The sequence below is a fragment of the Dicentrarchus labrax genome, unplaced genomic scaffold (genome assembly GCF_905237075.1).
Source record: "Dicentrarchus labrax unplaced genomic scaffold, dlabrax2021, whole genome shotgun sequence".
Classification (NCBI taxonomy): domain Eukaryota; kingdom Metazoa; phylum Chordata; class Actinopteri; family Moronidae; genus Dicentrarchus; species Dicentrarchus labrax.
In genome coordinates, this window is record NW_026136715.1 from 9,511,211 (window position 1) to 9,525,935 (window position 14,725).

A 14,725-nucleotide genomic window follows, 5' to 3' on the forward strand; every position below is an offset into this window, starting at 1 on the left:
ATGGTGCACGCCAGCAACCCCCCCCACCCGACCAACCAGTTCATTCTGGACTCACTCTGTCAGATTGAGGGCCCCAGATGACTGGAGGGTCAGGAAAATCAGTTTAACATCTCCATATCATCATGAATACCATGTCAGCTGCATCTATCCTGCTAGAACAAACACACTGAAGTAAAGGAAACACATTTAAAACGTCCATATTTTCCTAATGTGTGTTACTAATATGTATGTATGTATGTATGTATGTATGTATGTATGTCAGTTCATATGCAATAAAAAGGAAAAAACAAAAAACAAAAAACGTCTATATTCAGACTTGTTGCATCAACCAAGGTGAATATTCAGTTTTTTTTGGTCAAACAGAGGAATTCCATTGTGCTGTAGTGCATTACTGTCTGTTTTACAAAACATCTTCACAAGGTGTGTGTTTGTTTGATATCAAAGAGAGAAAATGAAAAGCGTGCACAGATGCAGCATCACAATAGGCTCTATGGCAACAGCATCATGAAAGAGTTTGTCCCCATGGTGATCAGAGCAGTACCTCACAAGTAGTTTGAGGAAGAAATAACAGGAGGGTGGGAGGACATCATATTCGGTTTAGTGTCAACATAACACAACAGGCAGTTGTATACGTGGTTGTACATTTTAATGTATTCGGACCGTATTTGTATGAAGTCCGTCCATCTCACTTCAAACCTGGACCCTTTTGGAAAAAAGAAAAACTAATTTCTCTCCAGTAGATAAAACATTAGAGGACTGATGGAAGAGTCACATTTATCTGATGCTGAAAACTATGAGTCAGTAGATAATTTCAGAGGATGTGGTCTGTTCTTGTTGCTCTGGTCCTCTCCGCTCATTAATGGTCCCTTTCTCTTATAATTGATATGAAAATCAGGCTGAGCAGCAGTAATGGGTTCCAGGTGCTCAGGACACACCAACGCAGTTCAGCCCATCAGAAGACAACAGGATAAGCCACAAACACTTTTATGTTATGTTAATGTTATACTCTTCTATGGATATGTCATTTTTGTAAAAGGATATATATCTATATATTGTTATTGTCAACAAATTCCAAGTCCAAAACCAACAACACATTAGTCTGATTTTTTACCATCTTGTCTATGGCACTACTATACTAATATATAATACTGTAGGCTCACAATAACAATGCTAACATGTTTTATGACTTTTAGCATGAATAATATTTACCAAGTTCACCATCTTAATTTCATGTGTTTGCACATTTGATAATTAGTACTAAACACAAAGTTAACCAAAAATAAACCATTCGACAAATAGAAAATTTGACCTGATGATGGTGCTAGAGGAAATGTCATCTTAAGAGCAAAAAATGGGTCATATAGTTTCATTTAAAATAATAAAGGCTCAGTAATGCTTGTCATTTTTTCCCCAGCTGTGTTTATACACATTTGGTGCTGTTGTGCAGTGGCTCCTAAATTATTGATTTGCTATATCAGTGCACTTTATATTTTCATTACCTCATTTTAAATGTTCTGTCTAGTTTAAACAGTGTGCTGCTGCTTTGATGTGTCACCTACACAAATTATTTTGTGTTTTCAAATTCTATTTGGCATTAATAAATAAAAATAAATACTTACAGAGTGATAACACGTGTTATTGGGTCTATTTTGTATGGATATGAAAACTCCAAGATAAACTACAGCGGCCATCTTATCAGCCAACAACAGTGTGAGTTTTTGAACAACAATGGATCTCTACGCCACAGAGGAATGTGTTGTTTTGGTTTTTATTTGCTTTTCATTTTTGGATACAAAAGTCTTTGAGTCTTTTTGACATATTTCTGTAAATAAAACATTTGGAAACTTCTTTTTTTCCCTCTTTTAAGCTTTGAATTTTGTGTCTTATGTTTTAAAACACCAACTGACAGAAAACATTTGAAGGTGACATTTGAAACTGGCATTCAACTTCAACTCTAAATGACCCACTTTTTTTGCAGCGCTTATAATTTTGATCAAGTTACTTCAGTCCTTCTTCATAATTGGTTACATAATTTTTTGTCCTCACTGCAATGTTTCAACGTCATCCAGACATTGTGCAAGCCTTTGAAGTGGCCACAATCACTTCAGTTTGAGGATAAGTGAAAGGCTCCTGGTAGTTTTCTGAAGATGCATTAAATTGCTCAAGGTCGGTAGAAAGTGTTGGAGGAAAATTGGGAGGGTCGGATGTTACACATGCAACCTTGGAGAGACATATTTCAAGGGTTTGCACTGACTTATGTTAGTGCGGAGAAAGCCTGGATAGGGCCTTAGGTGTGGGAGGGAAGGAGGGAAGGAGAGAGTGAGGAGAGAGAGAGAGAGACTGAGAGGGGGGAGGTTGCTCTCATCAAAGGACCTCTCAGACTCTACAAGTTAATGAGGGATGTAGCAGAGACCCTGAAGCCCTCAGACCCCGACAGCTACACAAAAACAGACGGACATACAAGCAGAAGGACAGACGGACCTCCGTATAAGAAGAAAAAACTTGAGGACAACATACTCATTTAGTTGGAAATGACGTGGCGTGAGGTAAGCATCTTATTTTATTGCTTTAGTGTATAAATCCCTCATTACTTCCACTTGCAAGATCCTGAATCAAAAAGGGATTGCTTTCTCCAAGGAGTGCTTGTGTATTTGTATTTTATGGCAGTTTGAACTCAGCAAGCAAAAGCAGCACTTTGTTAAAAGCCAGTGTTAAAATGTTGGGACAACTGATGCAAGAACACATCAAAGAGACTGAGTTACAGTATTGAAATACAGATTACTTACATCTAGTTGACTTGTGTTGGATATAGTGACAGAGTAAGTGTTGTCTGTGTCCTCTTTTAAGACTCCTTGTGTCATCTTCATTATCATCTAAGTAGAAGGACTATCTCAAAAAGTAGATCAATAAACATAATCGTCAGCATATAGTGTGTACAGCCTACATTGGGCTTCGTGAGACTATATAAGTTTAATATGTTTCTCATTAGGGTTTGAGATTCCAGTTTTGTTTATATCCCTTTTCTCCGAGGAGCTACGTAGTCGGCAGTTCTGGCGTGCCATACTTGCAGAGCTGCTCGGCACCCTGGTGTTAGTGAGTGCCGTGCTGGGTGCCTCTGTGCCTGGCCCAGGAGAGGCACCCGGGGGACCCATGTATCCAGCAGTGGCAGTGGGTGTGGTGATCGTGGCACTTGCACACTGTTTTGGAGAAATAAGTGGAGCACAGGTAAATGTCTCATAGTCATACACTCATTTAAAAATATTATTTTTCTTTCTATGATTGACTTGATTGAAACTTTTTGCTGGTGTTCACAAAGCTTCAAAGTAACAAGCATCCTTTACTTGAGTACCAATACAGTTAATGTTAAAATACTCAGTTTCAAGTTCTGTTTAAAATCTAACTGAAGTAAAAGTACAGAAGTATTATTAGCTTAATGTCCTTAAAGTATCAAGAATAACTTAATACACATTACATTAAGGCCGCTGTGAGTGATATATTATCATATATGACATTATTAGATTGTTAAAACCTTTTACTGTTAGTTTAAACTACTTTATAGACAAGGTAAATCTGTGGGGGGTAAAAATCTTAATTTAATCTTAATAGATGTAGTGGAGTAAAAAGTACAATATTTCCCTCTGAAATGTAAAAATAAATGTACAAGTATAAAGTCCCATAAATGGAAATAGTCAAGTAAAGTACCTGAGTAAATATACTGGCAGAGTTTTAATGTTATTTAATTGTTTTTAAATATATTTATATGTAAGTATGTGTTTATGCTCTCTGATCAGGTCAACCCTGCAGTCACTCTGTCTATGTTGGCCACTCGGAGGCTGGATGTTCTCAGGGCCCTCGTTTATATCACTGCACAGTGTTTGGGGGCCTCTTTAGGAGCCGGGGCCCTCTACCTGGCCCTGCCGCTCAAAACCACCGCAGACCACTTTGTCAACAGGGTCAGTTCTCGGATTATTATCGGGTTACCTTTTAAAGTTTAAGAGACGTGACATTCTTTCATCCCTTTTGACCGGAGGCTCCTCTTTTACCTCGCTCAGGTTCCTATAGAGTTGAATGCAGCACAGGCTCTGGGCATAGAGGTTTTGTGCACCTTCCAGATGGTCTTCACGGTGTTCTCAGTGGAGGATCAACGACGGAGGGAAAGCCCAGAACCTGGAAACCTGGCCATTGGGTTAGCACACACTGCCGGAGTGCTAATAGGGGTAAGAGACGCTTTCTTTTTAGTTTTGTTGTAACAAGTTGATTAAATTCATTTCCAGGCGTATTTTTTTTACTACTAAAGTTGGTACAAGTTTGATTCTCCCACACACAACACTTCACAGTCACGACAGCTTTGATATGTGGACACTTATTCATAGTTTGCATTGTTTTACTTTTGATCAGAGAAGACCATGTGACTCATCTGAGACACGTATAAAAAGACAAATAACAAACAAATTATAAGCAAAAACAAAACAAAAAGTTTTTCTGGAGTTTTTAACCCAAATGCAATACATGCTGGGACTATGTGTATGATTTAGTGGCATCTAGTGGTCAAGTTGCTTATTGCAACTATCTGAACACAGCTCAGCCTTCAAGCATGTAGGAGAAACTAAGATTCTTATTTTCAGGTGATTATACACTAATGAACATACACCTATAAATATTATATTAAATTTATACCAACAGATCCTTCTAAATGTTACACACTGGACCCTTAAGCTAACAATGTTTATAATGGTTCCTCACATATATTTAATTCATATACTGTAGAACTTCTGAAATGGTTCCACAACTAAAATCCACAAGTTCTGACATTGTAATAAATCACAGTTTGACACATCTGGACTCTTTAACTGAAGCAAGAGACTAAATTGGTTTGTTGCCACAGTTTGTATGTTTATAATTTCTAAGTATAAGTTGTATAAGTATATGTGTTATCTTTATTCATGCCAAAGAAGTTTGTCTCTGATGACAGATTGTATTTGCACTGGTATCCAAGGAAACCCTTTGAATCTAAACAGGAATAAGGAAGCTAACAAAATAGGTGAATTAGTCAACCACATAAAAATGTCACACAGCTGTTCATGAAAAACTAAATATAAATTCAAAATATTAGAATAAAAATGGCACAAAATGTGTACAGCACAGAGTACGACCACTTACTAGAGAATACAGAGAGATTTTGGCTGGAACGATCTGACCCCAGGTCAAAAGCAGACAGCTCACAACCCAGCAACCATGTTAGAAGTAGTTTTCCAGAGTTATACAAAACTAAAGACTTGCTGGGATGATGCAAATGCAACCATAAAATACATTATGGATATATGACTCCAAACAAGGTAACAATTAGGAGGGTATATATATGAGGAACCAACAAATACACAATGAGAAATGTGCTTATAGAAGCACCTCCAGAAAAAGAACAAATTTACAAATGTATTCAATGAAAGAATTAAACCTGCTGATAGTTAAATTAAATATTTTCTACAGGGATTTATTTACATGTAACAGGACTGACTGTTGTTTCCAGTTCTTAAAACCCCAATAAAACTGAAAGAAAAAAAGCATGTACTTGACTTAATGTGTGTGTGTGTGTGTGTGTGTGTGTGTGTGTGTGTGTGTGTGTGTGTGTGTGTGTGTGTGTGTGTGTGTGTGTGTGTGTTGTTTTTCGTATCAGGGGCGGTTCTCTGGTGCGAGTATGAACCCTGCACGTTCTCTGGGTCCGGCCATCATCACTGGCTTCTGGGAAAACCACTGGGTGAGAGAGAGAGAGAGCCTCTTAATCCAAATCTGTCTCCATGGAAACACTCATCAAACTGTCCAACTGATTTTTCCAGTGGTGTTTTATAATTATTGTCCAGTTTAGTCAGTGTAATAATGATAATCTAAATAATAACGATAATTGAATAATCTGATGTTGATTGAATTAAGCATAATGTTGTAACCATGCACATTTACTTCAGTACTGTAGTTAAGTTTTGAGGCACTTGTATTTACCATTTTGTGCTGCTTTATACTCCACTACATTTCAGTGGGAAGTATTGTACTTTTTAATTTACAATATTTGTCTAACAGCTGGAGTTAATAGTTTTCGAGGCCCAAAGAGGTCAAATTAAACAAAATTAGAGGCATTATAGAGAAAAATCATCTCACAACCCTTTAGATTTATCTTGTGACCCTTTGGAGGGACCCGAGCCGTAGGTTGGTAACCACTGGACTAAACTACCAAACTCTATACAAAGTAATTAAGAGTAGCTACAAATGCATCAGTATTTAGTGTCTAATATCATATATAACAATATGTCAGGTACAATTTTGCTACCAATAAATACACTTAGTACTTCTGCACTTTTACTGAGGTAAAATTTTGAATGCAACTTATAATAATATATTACTTATAATTGAGTACTATCACATTATTCGATTGGTACTTTTAATTAAAAGAATTAAATCTTTTGTTGTTGATTCTGGCGCCCCCTGTGGACAAAAGCGATAGTGTTTCCCTTCGTTTTAATTGATTTCAAGGGGAAGCCGACCTGATGGCAGATCTTGTGTGCTTATGTAGCTTATATATAGGCGTCAGTATTAAATTGAGACTGTTTCATAACCAGTGAAAAACACGTAGTAGGTTTAAATATGTAAATAAAAAGTATATAAATAGTGTCTGAATATCATTAAGTAAGATCAGTTTTAATATTGCTTTAGTTAAACAGCCCAGCTGATATTAAGGAGGATCTAAGTTATCTATTTTTCATCCGTTTGTCCTGGACCAGCCGAATAAAGTGACTTAAATCTCATTACAACCTGTTTCTCTACTGCCCACTTTCAGGTTTATTGGATCGGACCAGTGCTCGGTGCTATACTGGCTGGAGTGTCCCACGAGTTCTTCTTTGCACGCAGTGCGTCTCGCCAGAAGCTGGTGGCGTGTCTGACCTGTAAGGATATTGAGATTGTGGAAACGACCAGCATGACCGGATCGTCACTGTCCACAGTCACACAAAACGCCATGAGAGCCAAGCAGGCCAACAAACAAGAAAACAACTGAGGACACATGCATGAAAAAATACACACAGAAATACATCTTGTAATATTTCAGTGATTTCTATGGAGATGTGTAGTGTGCAGTTCATCAGTCGTGTTAATCGGTCTTGACTGTGAGGGAAACCACAAAAAAAAATGGAGTAGCTGTGCATTAAGATTAACTTCTCACATGTGAGTCCATTCAACATGAATTACATGTGGCTTGATATAGAAAATGATACAGTAGCTGCCAATGGGGAGGGAGGAAGAAAATGCACCTTATGAACAATACCAATCCAGTGATCCAGTGAAGAATCCTCAACTTAAGTGAAAGTAGTAACGCCTCAAGCGAAAATTTGTAGTTTAGGCGGTAAAACAATATAATAATTATTGTAAGATCACCAGTTACTCCTCCTCGTTGAAGTGTCCTTGAGCAAGATGCTGAAACCCAAAATGTATCCTAACGTCATTAATCTGTAGTTTATTTAGTCAATTAATCATTGACGCCAGTTATATAATTTCCCAGAGCCAAAGATAGAACCTTTTTTCAGATGTCTTGTTTTACCAAACCAACACTCAAAGATATATCTGTTTCTGATGATTAAAAAAAAACCCAGAAACATTTGAGAAGCTGGAACTTTTGGCATTTTTGCTTGAACAATAACTCACACAATTGATCGATTATCAAATAGTTGCAGATTATCGATTAATTGCTACATAAATGTACATTGCCTTGGACAAAAGAGTCTGGCAAATGATTGTTGAGTACAACATTTCTCCATTACAAGTAGAAATCCTGAATTATGTTTAAAAACACACCAGTGAAGAATGGTGCCACTTATTGAACACTAAGTTAATGAGCAGTAAACAATTTAAAATAAGACTAACTGTCTGAACAACAGTCTCTGTATCCACGGTTGACATTTAAGGGATGATGATACATGCTAAAATAGTGTAAAAGTAGCACAAGTAGTGATGAGTAAAGAAAATCCGCAATATCAGTTTAAGAAAGATATCTATCTAAAGTTTGCCAATGTTAGTGTCAGTGGCTGTAAGCTGCTATTCATACCAGACTAAGGGAGGCTGTCAATGTGTTTAGTTGAGTGAGGGTCTGTTTTATTGCTCACGAAAGAGTAAGAATGTGTTATTTCCTTTCTCAGAGTCACAGTCTCGCTCACATTCATCATGTGTCAGCAGGAGACCACAGTAAATGTAAAACTCACAGGGGAAGGTTGCTTTCAGTTCCTGATATATTTTAGTGAGTTTTCCTTTTTCAGTGTCCTTCCATTGAAACATTCCCAGCTTATTTTACAAATTGTGGCTAAAATGAGTCACTGCTTGTTGCTTTTTTGTTGCCCATGTGGAGAATAATTACTGTGGAAGCTGCATTTTAAAGGCTGAATGTGACCTTTAAGGTCCTAGTTGGTTGTCATTAGTGTACGTAAAGGTGTAGCCAATACTGTGAGATTCAGTATTGTTACTTTCACATTTGCACATCATTAGAATTTGTAATGGAGACTCATTGAAATCCTGCTGAAAAACACCCTTATGTTCGCCATTTTCAGTTGCATCCCTTATCTGTGAATGCTTTGAAATGCTAAAGAGGTCCTTGCCCCGCACTGTGGGTTCAATGATGCTCTCAATCAGTCCAACATCTCTCTTATGTCTGTCCCTGTTAGCGTCCGTCTCTTCCCCCGAGACCTCCTATTCACAATTAAATGGACCTTCATGCCTCTGTAATGGCTCTACAGAAAGAACACCTTCAGTGGAAATAAGCTTTGTATTTTAAAATGGATACAATGAGCATACGTGTGTGTGTGTGTGTGTGTGTGTGTGTGTGTGTGTGTGTGTGTGTGTGTGTGTGTGTGTACATGCTTGTTTGGGTGTATACTTTTTGCTTTTATAAAACCTTTATTCATATTTGTGTGTTTTTGTCTTGAAATATGTTTTGCATGTAATTTAAAGGGTCACTTCACACATTTCACATTTTCTCATGAGAACATATGTTTAGTTTTTTGTTTTTATTTGAATGAACTTACCCTTTAAACTCAATATTTGATATAATAAACTGTATATTTATTATGTATTCATATGAATAATTGAGGTAAAACATACTGTAAATTGTATTTCAATGTATTTAAGTCTAAAATAAAACCATCAATATCACTATAGCAGTGTAATTTAAATACACACATGCACGGTGCACACACACTCATACATAAACTACTTACACACACACGCAAACGTGCACAATAGCTATAACTGCCACGGGGCCGCCAGCATTTTGCATTGTGTGTGTTCTTTCTAACATGTATAAAAGGGAGTTAAAAGGGCAAACTCAGCATTCTGCATTCATCACCCCCCCACCCTCACCCCCTCACTCCCTCTCACCCCCCCAACAGTGATGGCTCTCGACTGGTCAGCGCGATGCCCCGGTGCGGCTCCCCGCCGTCCCCCCACATCCCTGCTGCCCTACTGCACCTCTCCCTTTTCCACCAGCTACACACACAGAACTTTCAGGGCTTTGGTCGTACATCCTCCTGCAACACACACAGACAAACACACACAAACACACACACACACACACACACACACACACACTCTCACATAATGCAAACCTCTGCCGAGCACCTCCTAGAAACCCCTGTCACAACAGAAGACACAATCCACTGTGAATTATTGTTGGTTCGTTGCTTGTGGCTCCATGTTTTCCCTCTCCATTGTTGTTTTTCTACCATGCGCAATTTTTCGTCACCTTCTGGTGTCTCCATTGGTGTCGGCTGTGGAGCCGTGCCAGCGACGGCTCTGAGCTCTGAGGCAATGTCAAGTTCATAATCACAGGCCTCTGTGTGCAATGACTGCTGCAAGATACTCATATTCTTTTCCCCCTCTTAATGATTCCTGAATGTCATCGACAGTGACTGGCGGTGTAATTATCTCCAGAAAGATAAACAGAAGCGATACACGTGATTACAAACTTTAGCTGTAGCTTTAGCATTTAGCATTGCAAATTCAAGACGAGGCTTTGTTAGCTTGTTACGTCTGTGCTTTAGCCTAATATGTATTTTTGTCTTGTCTCTGTCCACATGCTTGTTACAGACAATGGTTTCACAGGGTCAGGCATTTCAGTGTATGGGTCAGTTCAGCGCTGTTAGCTTTGGGCACTTCCGTCCGGGGCCCCAACTGTATTATGTGCATGTGTGTATACGTGTATGTGTGTATACGTGTGTGTATGTGTGTGTGTGCATGTGTGTTTTCTGTTCTTGTCCATCAGCATTTGCATCCCATGATTATGACAGTTATGATATGTCAACAGATGACATATGCCCCAAAGAAAACTTTCTCCTCTCGGCTCCAGCTGCTCTTCGCCGTGGTTGTTCCTCCTCATTTCCCACTCAACCTGAATATAAGATACAATACTTCCTTTTGCTTCTTCAACCAAAATCTCTCTACCCTCCCCCCAATAAATGTTTCTCATTCTCGCTTTATCTTTTTCTCTTCTCGGATATACACCGCCTCTCTTTTGGCCTCCGTCTGTTATGGGGGGGCGACAGAGGGGTTAAGTTTGTTTGATTTAGGATGTCCAGCACTGCCGCCCCCCGCCCTTGGCCCTACAGGGGGATTATGGCGTCACCTGGGGCCCCTGGGGGGGTGTTATAAAGCCCCTGTCTGGCCCTCTCCCCTCCGTCAGAGAGGCTAAAAGGTCCACCGGACACTCTGTCTATCCCCGTCTCTACTTTAGAAACACCCCTTTAGCATTGATGCCCACCTCCTCTTGACAACTCATCCCACCTGAGATCTCCACCCACACTCCCACATTATCTCATACCTATGTCTTTGCGACAAGTGGACAGAGGTGGCAAGCGAGCGCAGCTGAGTTGACTTTACCAACCCAGTTCACGGCTTGGTAAAGATCCGTTGAGTGGATTCGTCTGTTGACGTTCTGAAATCCTGTTTTGTCTTTGAACTGACTCTCTGAGTGTTTTTGGTCAGCCGAGTTAGCTGACTACAAAAGGGAGATCTTTCTTTTGTTATTTTTGGCATTTAAAAGAGGACCGAAAAGGTACACATTTACCTTTTCTAGACCTGATTTATTTTTTAAAGAACCTTCTTCATCTGGTGGAGAGCCTCAAGTGAACAGTCACCATGTGGGAGTTCCGGTCCATGAATTTTTGGCGGGCTGTCTTCGCAGAGTTCTTCGGGACCATGTTCTTCGTATTTTTCGGCATGGGTGCTGCCCTGCGCTGGACCTCTGGGCCCCATCATGTCCTTCATGTGGCCCTGTGCTTTGGGCTAGCAGCTGCCACCCTCATCCAGTCCATTGGCCACATCAGTGGCGGCCACATTAACCCTGCCGTCACCTTTGCTTACCTTGTTGGCTCACAGATGTCTCTTTTCCGCGCCATTTTCTACATAGCCGCCCAGTGCCTGGGTGCTGTAGCTGGGGCTGCTGTGCTGTACGGGGTCACACCCGGCAACATGAGAGGCAACATGGCGATGAACACGGTAAGGACCCAGTATGGATGTTTAAGAAGATAGCAACGTTGAGGTGAGGTAGGAGTTTCTGGATAGGTTGATTTCATCCATGGCAGATTTATTGTAGAGTTTAGGTGTGGATGGATTCCACTAGTTGGATAAGTTCAGTTTCAGTTCAGTTAAGTATATTTTGTAAGTCCAACCAGACTATTTAAACAATGCTTTAAAATACCTGAAAAACCAAATGCTGTGTGTATAATTATTTCCATTAATTCGTAAATGTTCTGAATTGAAAAAGAAATTCTGTGGCATATGTTCTATACAGTCTCTGAAACCATGATTTCTTTTACTTATGCAACTATATTTTTGTCCATCTGTGTATCTGCAGCTGCAGCCTGGCATCAGCCTGGGAATGGCCACCACTGTGGAGGTTTTCCTCACCATGCAGCTCGTTGTGTGCATTTTCGCCGTGACTGATGAGAGGAGAAACGGACGCCTGGGATCTGCTGCTCTATCCATCGGCTTCTCCGTCACCATTGGACATCTCATGGGGGTGAGACGCATGGACACACACACTCTATATAATAATTAAATATTTCACAACACAATGCAGTAACAAGTGTCCTGTGTTTTAGATGTACTACACCGGTGCTGGAATGAACCCTGCTAGGTCCTTCGCCCCTGCTGTGCTGTTCAGGAACTTCATCAACCACTGGGTAAGACCTGCAATCACACTGAAGATATCAACCTCAGCAGGATTTATAAATGAGTGAACACTGTGTTAAAATGTTAAAATTTATGTTTGCCACCTGCAGGTGTACTGGGTCGGGCCTATGATAGGAGGTGCCATGGGTGCCCTTCTGTACGATTTCATGCTGTTCCCACGCATGAGAGGTCTGTCCGAGCGCCTGGCCACACTGAAGGGCAGCCGGCCCCCCGAGAGCGAGACCCAGCAGGACACCCGCGGGGAGCCCATCGAGCTCAAGACGCAAGCCCTATAAACCTGTTCCTGCCCCCTTCTCCGACTGGGGCCGAGGGATGAGGGACAAGGCCCTGAGTTACGCCAACCCCATCTCCACTGACCCCCCATGCCTTAACACAACATCGCACAACACTAACCCAAATACTCACATCTAGACTAACACATGATAAGATTATTCCAGCTGCCACTGTAAAAACCGACACACAAACAGGTTCACAACCTCCAACCTCAACACACAACAAGACTCCTCTACCCCCTGGTCCTCACTCTGTATTCTGAACTGGACATTGTGTTATTGATAAATGGTGACCAGAGCCTGAACCCGGAAGCTGCCTCGTCTCCTCACGCCCGCCTGCTTCCTCCTCCCAGCCAGGCCTTCATCTGCGACTCAGAGGAGCGTGGAAAAACCTGAAACTGAGAGGTTTGGGGAGGCGGGTGTTGGAGAATGAAGGCAGGATAAGGGTGAGGCGGGGATGTGGGTATGATATGAGTAGGGTAATAGGGCATGGGGAAGGTGAGGGTGGAGTAAAGGGGTGGGGGTTGGGGTTTGGGTAGGGGTAGAGAGGGCGACACTCTGGGTTTGTGGTCGTTTCAAGTTGGGTTAGACCAGTGAAGATGGGCATGCTTTTCATTATTCATCTGAATTTATCTCCATTTTATTTTATTTTTTTTAAGGTTCATTTTGTTTTCTGCACTTCAGACACAAGATGTGGATGTATGATACCATTAGATTTTACCAGGGTTTCACTATTTTCAATCACTACATTTTATCTGTGGGTTTGTGTTTGTGTGTGTGTGGATACTACTGCAGTACGTGTGTGTGCAAGTGTGTGCGTGAGAGTGCGTGTGTGCATGTGTGCGCCTGCCTGTGCGTATGAGTGTGTTTGCAAGTGAGTGTGTATATGTGTATGTGTGTGATCAAGATTGCAGATACAGTACTTTTTATTTTGTTTTATTTTCATTACCGCTCTCCTGTTTCGTACCATGAACTGTGTTCATTTTGTCATCAATTTTTAAGACATGATCATTTCTCCTCCCCTCACTGTGGTATTTGCTATGATATTCATTTTTACATAAACCATCTGCTTTTTTGTTCTGAACCAGCGCAATCCAAAGGAAATGTTGTATCCCAGACTTTGATAGTAGGTCTGTTCACTGCAGATCGGCTGTGCAAGCTTTACATTGAGTCTCCTTTTATTATTTGATCCTTACTGGGAGCACAAGGCGTTTCAATAAACATTTCAATGATAATAAACATAAAAACTTGATACAAGGTTTGGGTCATTTTTGTTTCTTTAAATGTTCTACTTTGTTGAGGCGCTGACAATGGAGGAAAGTGTGAGCTGCAATGAATTAATTTGGCCAGAAGAGGGCGATAAGAACACATCTCAGACTCACACATTAATAATTTAGATTAGTTGAGGGAACCTTGAATGATATTTGGAGAAAAGTGAACCATAAAAAGCAAAATTTCACAGTGGTCAGTGGGCTTTAAGAAAAACAAAGCTGTTATAGGTCACAATAGTTTGAGGTATGTAAGGGAGGTGTAGTTAAGGGAGGGGTTGTTTGCGTAAGACAGGGTTCACCCATAGGCGGACTTTTGTTGGTGAAGAAGATTAGGTTAAAACTGACTCATTCATTTTATCTTTCACTGTCTTCTGCTGTTGTGCATCACAGCTGATAAACTGCAGAACGACTCCACCTCCAGAGCCCTGACAAAATAAAGTCTGGTGATAGTCTGACATTTTTCTTATATTGTAAACAAATACCCACGAAAAGATCAAAACAACCATTAATTCATTGGGGATCAAGTGTTGTCTGTCTAGCCAAAGCCTGATATCTTATTCCTCTGTGCTACAAACCTCCATTGTTGTATAAAACAATCATCAATGAGCCACATAGTTGTACTGGGTGACATGTCCCTTCATTATGATAAACCTGGGTAGATCCCACAAACACCGCCCTGCTGCTCTAATTAAGGAGGGCAATCTCAGTTTTCAGCTGAAAATAGCCCCCAACAAATACAATATTTACTCCCGTTTGAGAAAAGTTTTCTAGAAACTACAATGCCCGGCTGTTTTAGGATATTATTTAACCTTCAAAAAAATAATAAGAAAAGAAACAAAGTTTTTTAACTGTTTTAAAAGATATATATTTAAAATAGGAATCAATTGGCTTCAGGGCTGAAAGCCACAGACAATCAGGTGAAGTTAGAATAAGAGTTTTGGTTGACAATAACAAAAATATAGA

General features: G+C 40.2%; 2 protein-coding genes across 3 annotated transcripts; both read left to right on the plus strand.

Annotated features, from left to right (window-relative positions):
• Nucleotides 1–2,353: 2,353 nt before the first annotated feature.
• On the plus strand, nucleotides 2,354–7,203 carry LOC127376787 (aquaporin AQPAe.a). 2 transcript variants are annotated; one of them, XM_051424041.1, is made up of 6 exons: nucleotides 2,354–2,546; nucleotides 3,031–3,225; nucleotides 3,792–3,953; nucleotides 4,053–4,217; nucleotides 5,675–5,755; nucleotides 6,827–7,203. In XM_051424041.1, the coding sequence occupies exons 1-6, from the start codon at nucleotides 2,532–2,534 to the stop codon at nucleotides 7,040–7,042; spliced, it is 834 nt and encodes a 277-aa protein (XP_051280001.1). In that variant the 5' UTR covers nucleotides 2,354–2,531; the 3' UTR covers nucleotides 7,043–7,203. The 2 variants fall into 2 exon arrangements, with proteins under 2 accessions (XP_051280001.1, XP_051280002.1); XM_051424042.1 differs by having other exon boundaries at nucleotides 2,356–2,546; nucleotides 3,034–3,225.
• Nucleotides 7,204–10,703: 3,500 nt separating this feature from the next.
• mipb (major intrinsic protein of lens fiber b) lies at nucleotides 10,704–13,004 on the plus strand. The gene is made up of 4 exons (XM_051424044.1): nucleotides 10,704–11,523; nucleotides 11,882–12,046; nucleotides 12,129–12,209; nucleotides 12,309–13,004. The coding sequence occupies exons 1-4, from the start codon at nucleotides 11,164–11,166 to the stop codon at nucleotides 12,492–12,494; spliced, it is 792 nt and encodes a 263-aa protein (XP_051280004.1). The 5' UTR covers nucleotides 10,704–11,163; the 3' UTR covers nucleotides 12,495–13,004.
• The last annotated feature ends 1,721 nt before the right edge of the window (nucleotides 13,005–14,725 follow it).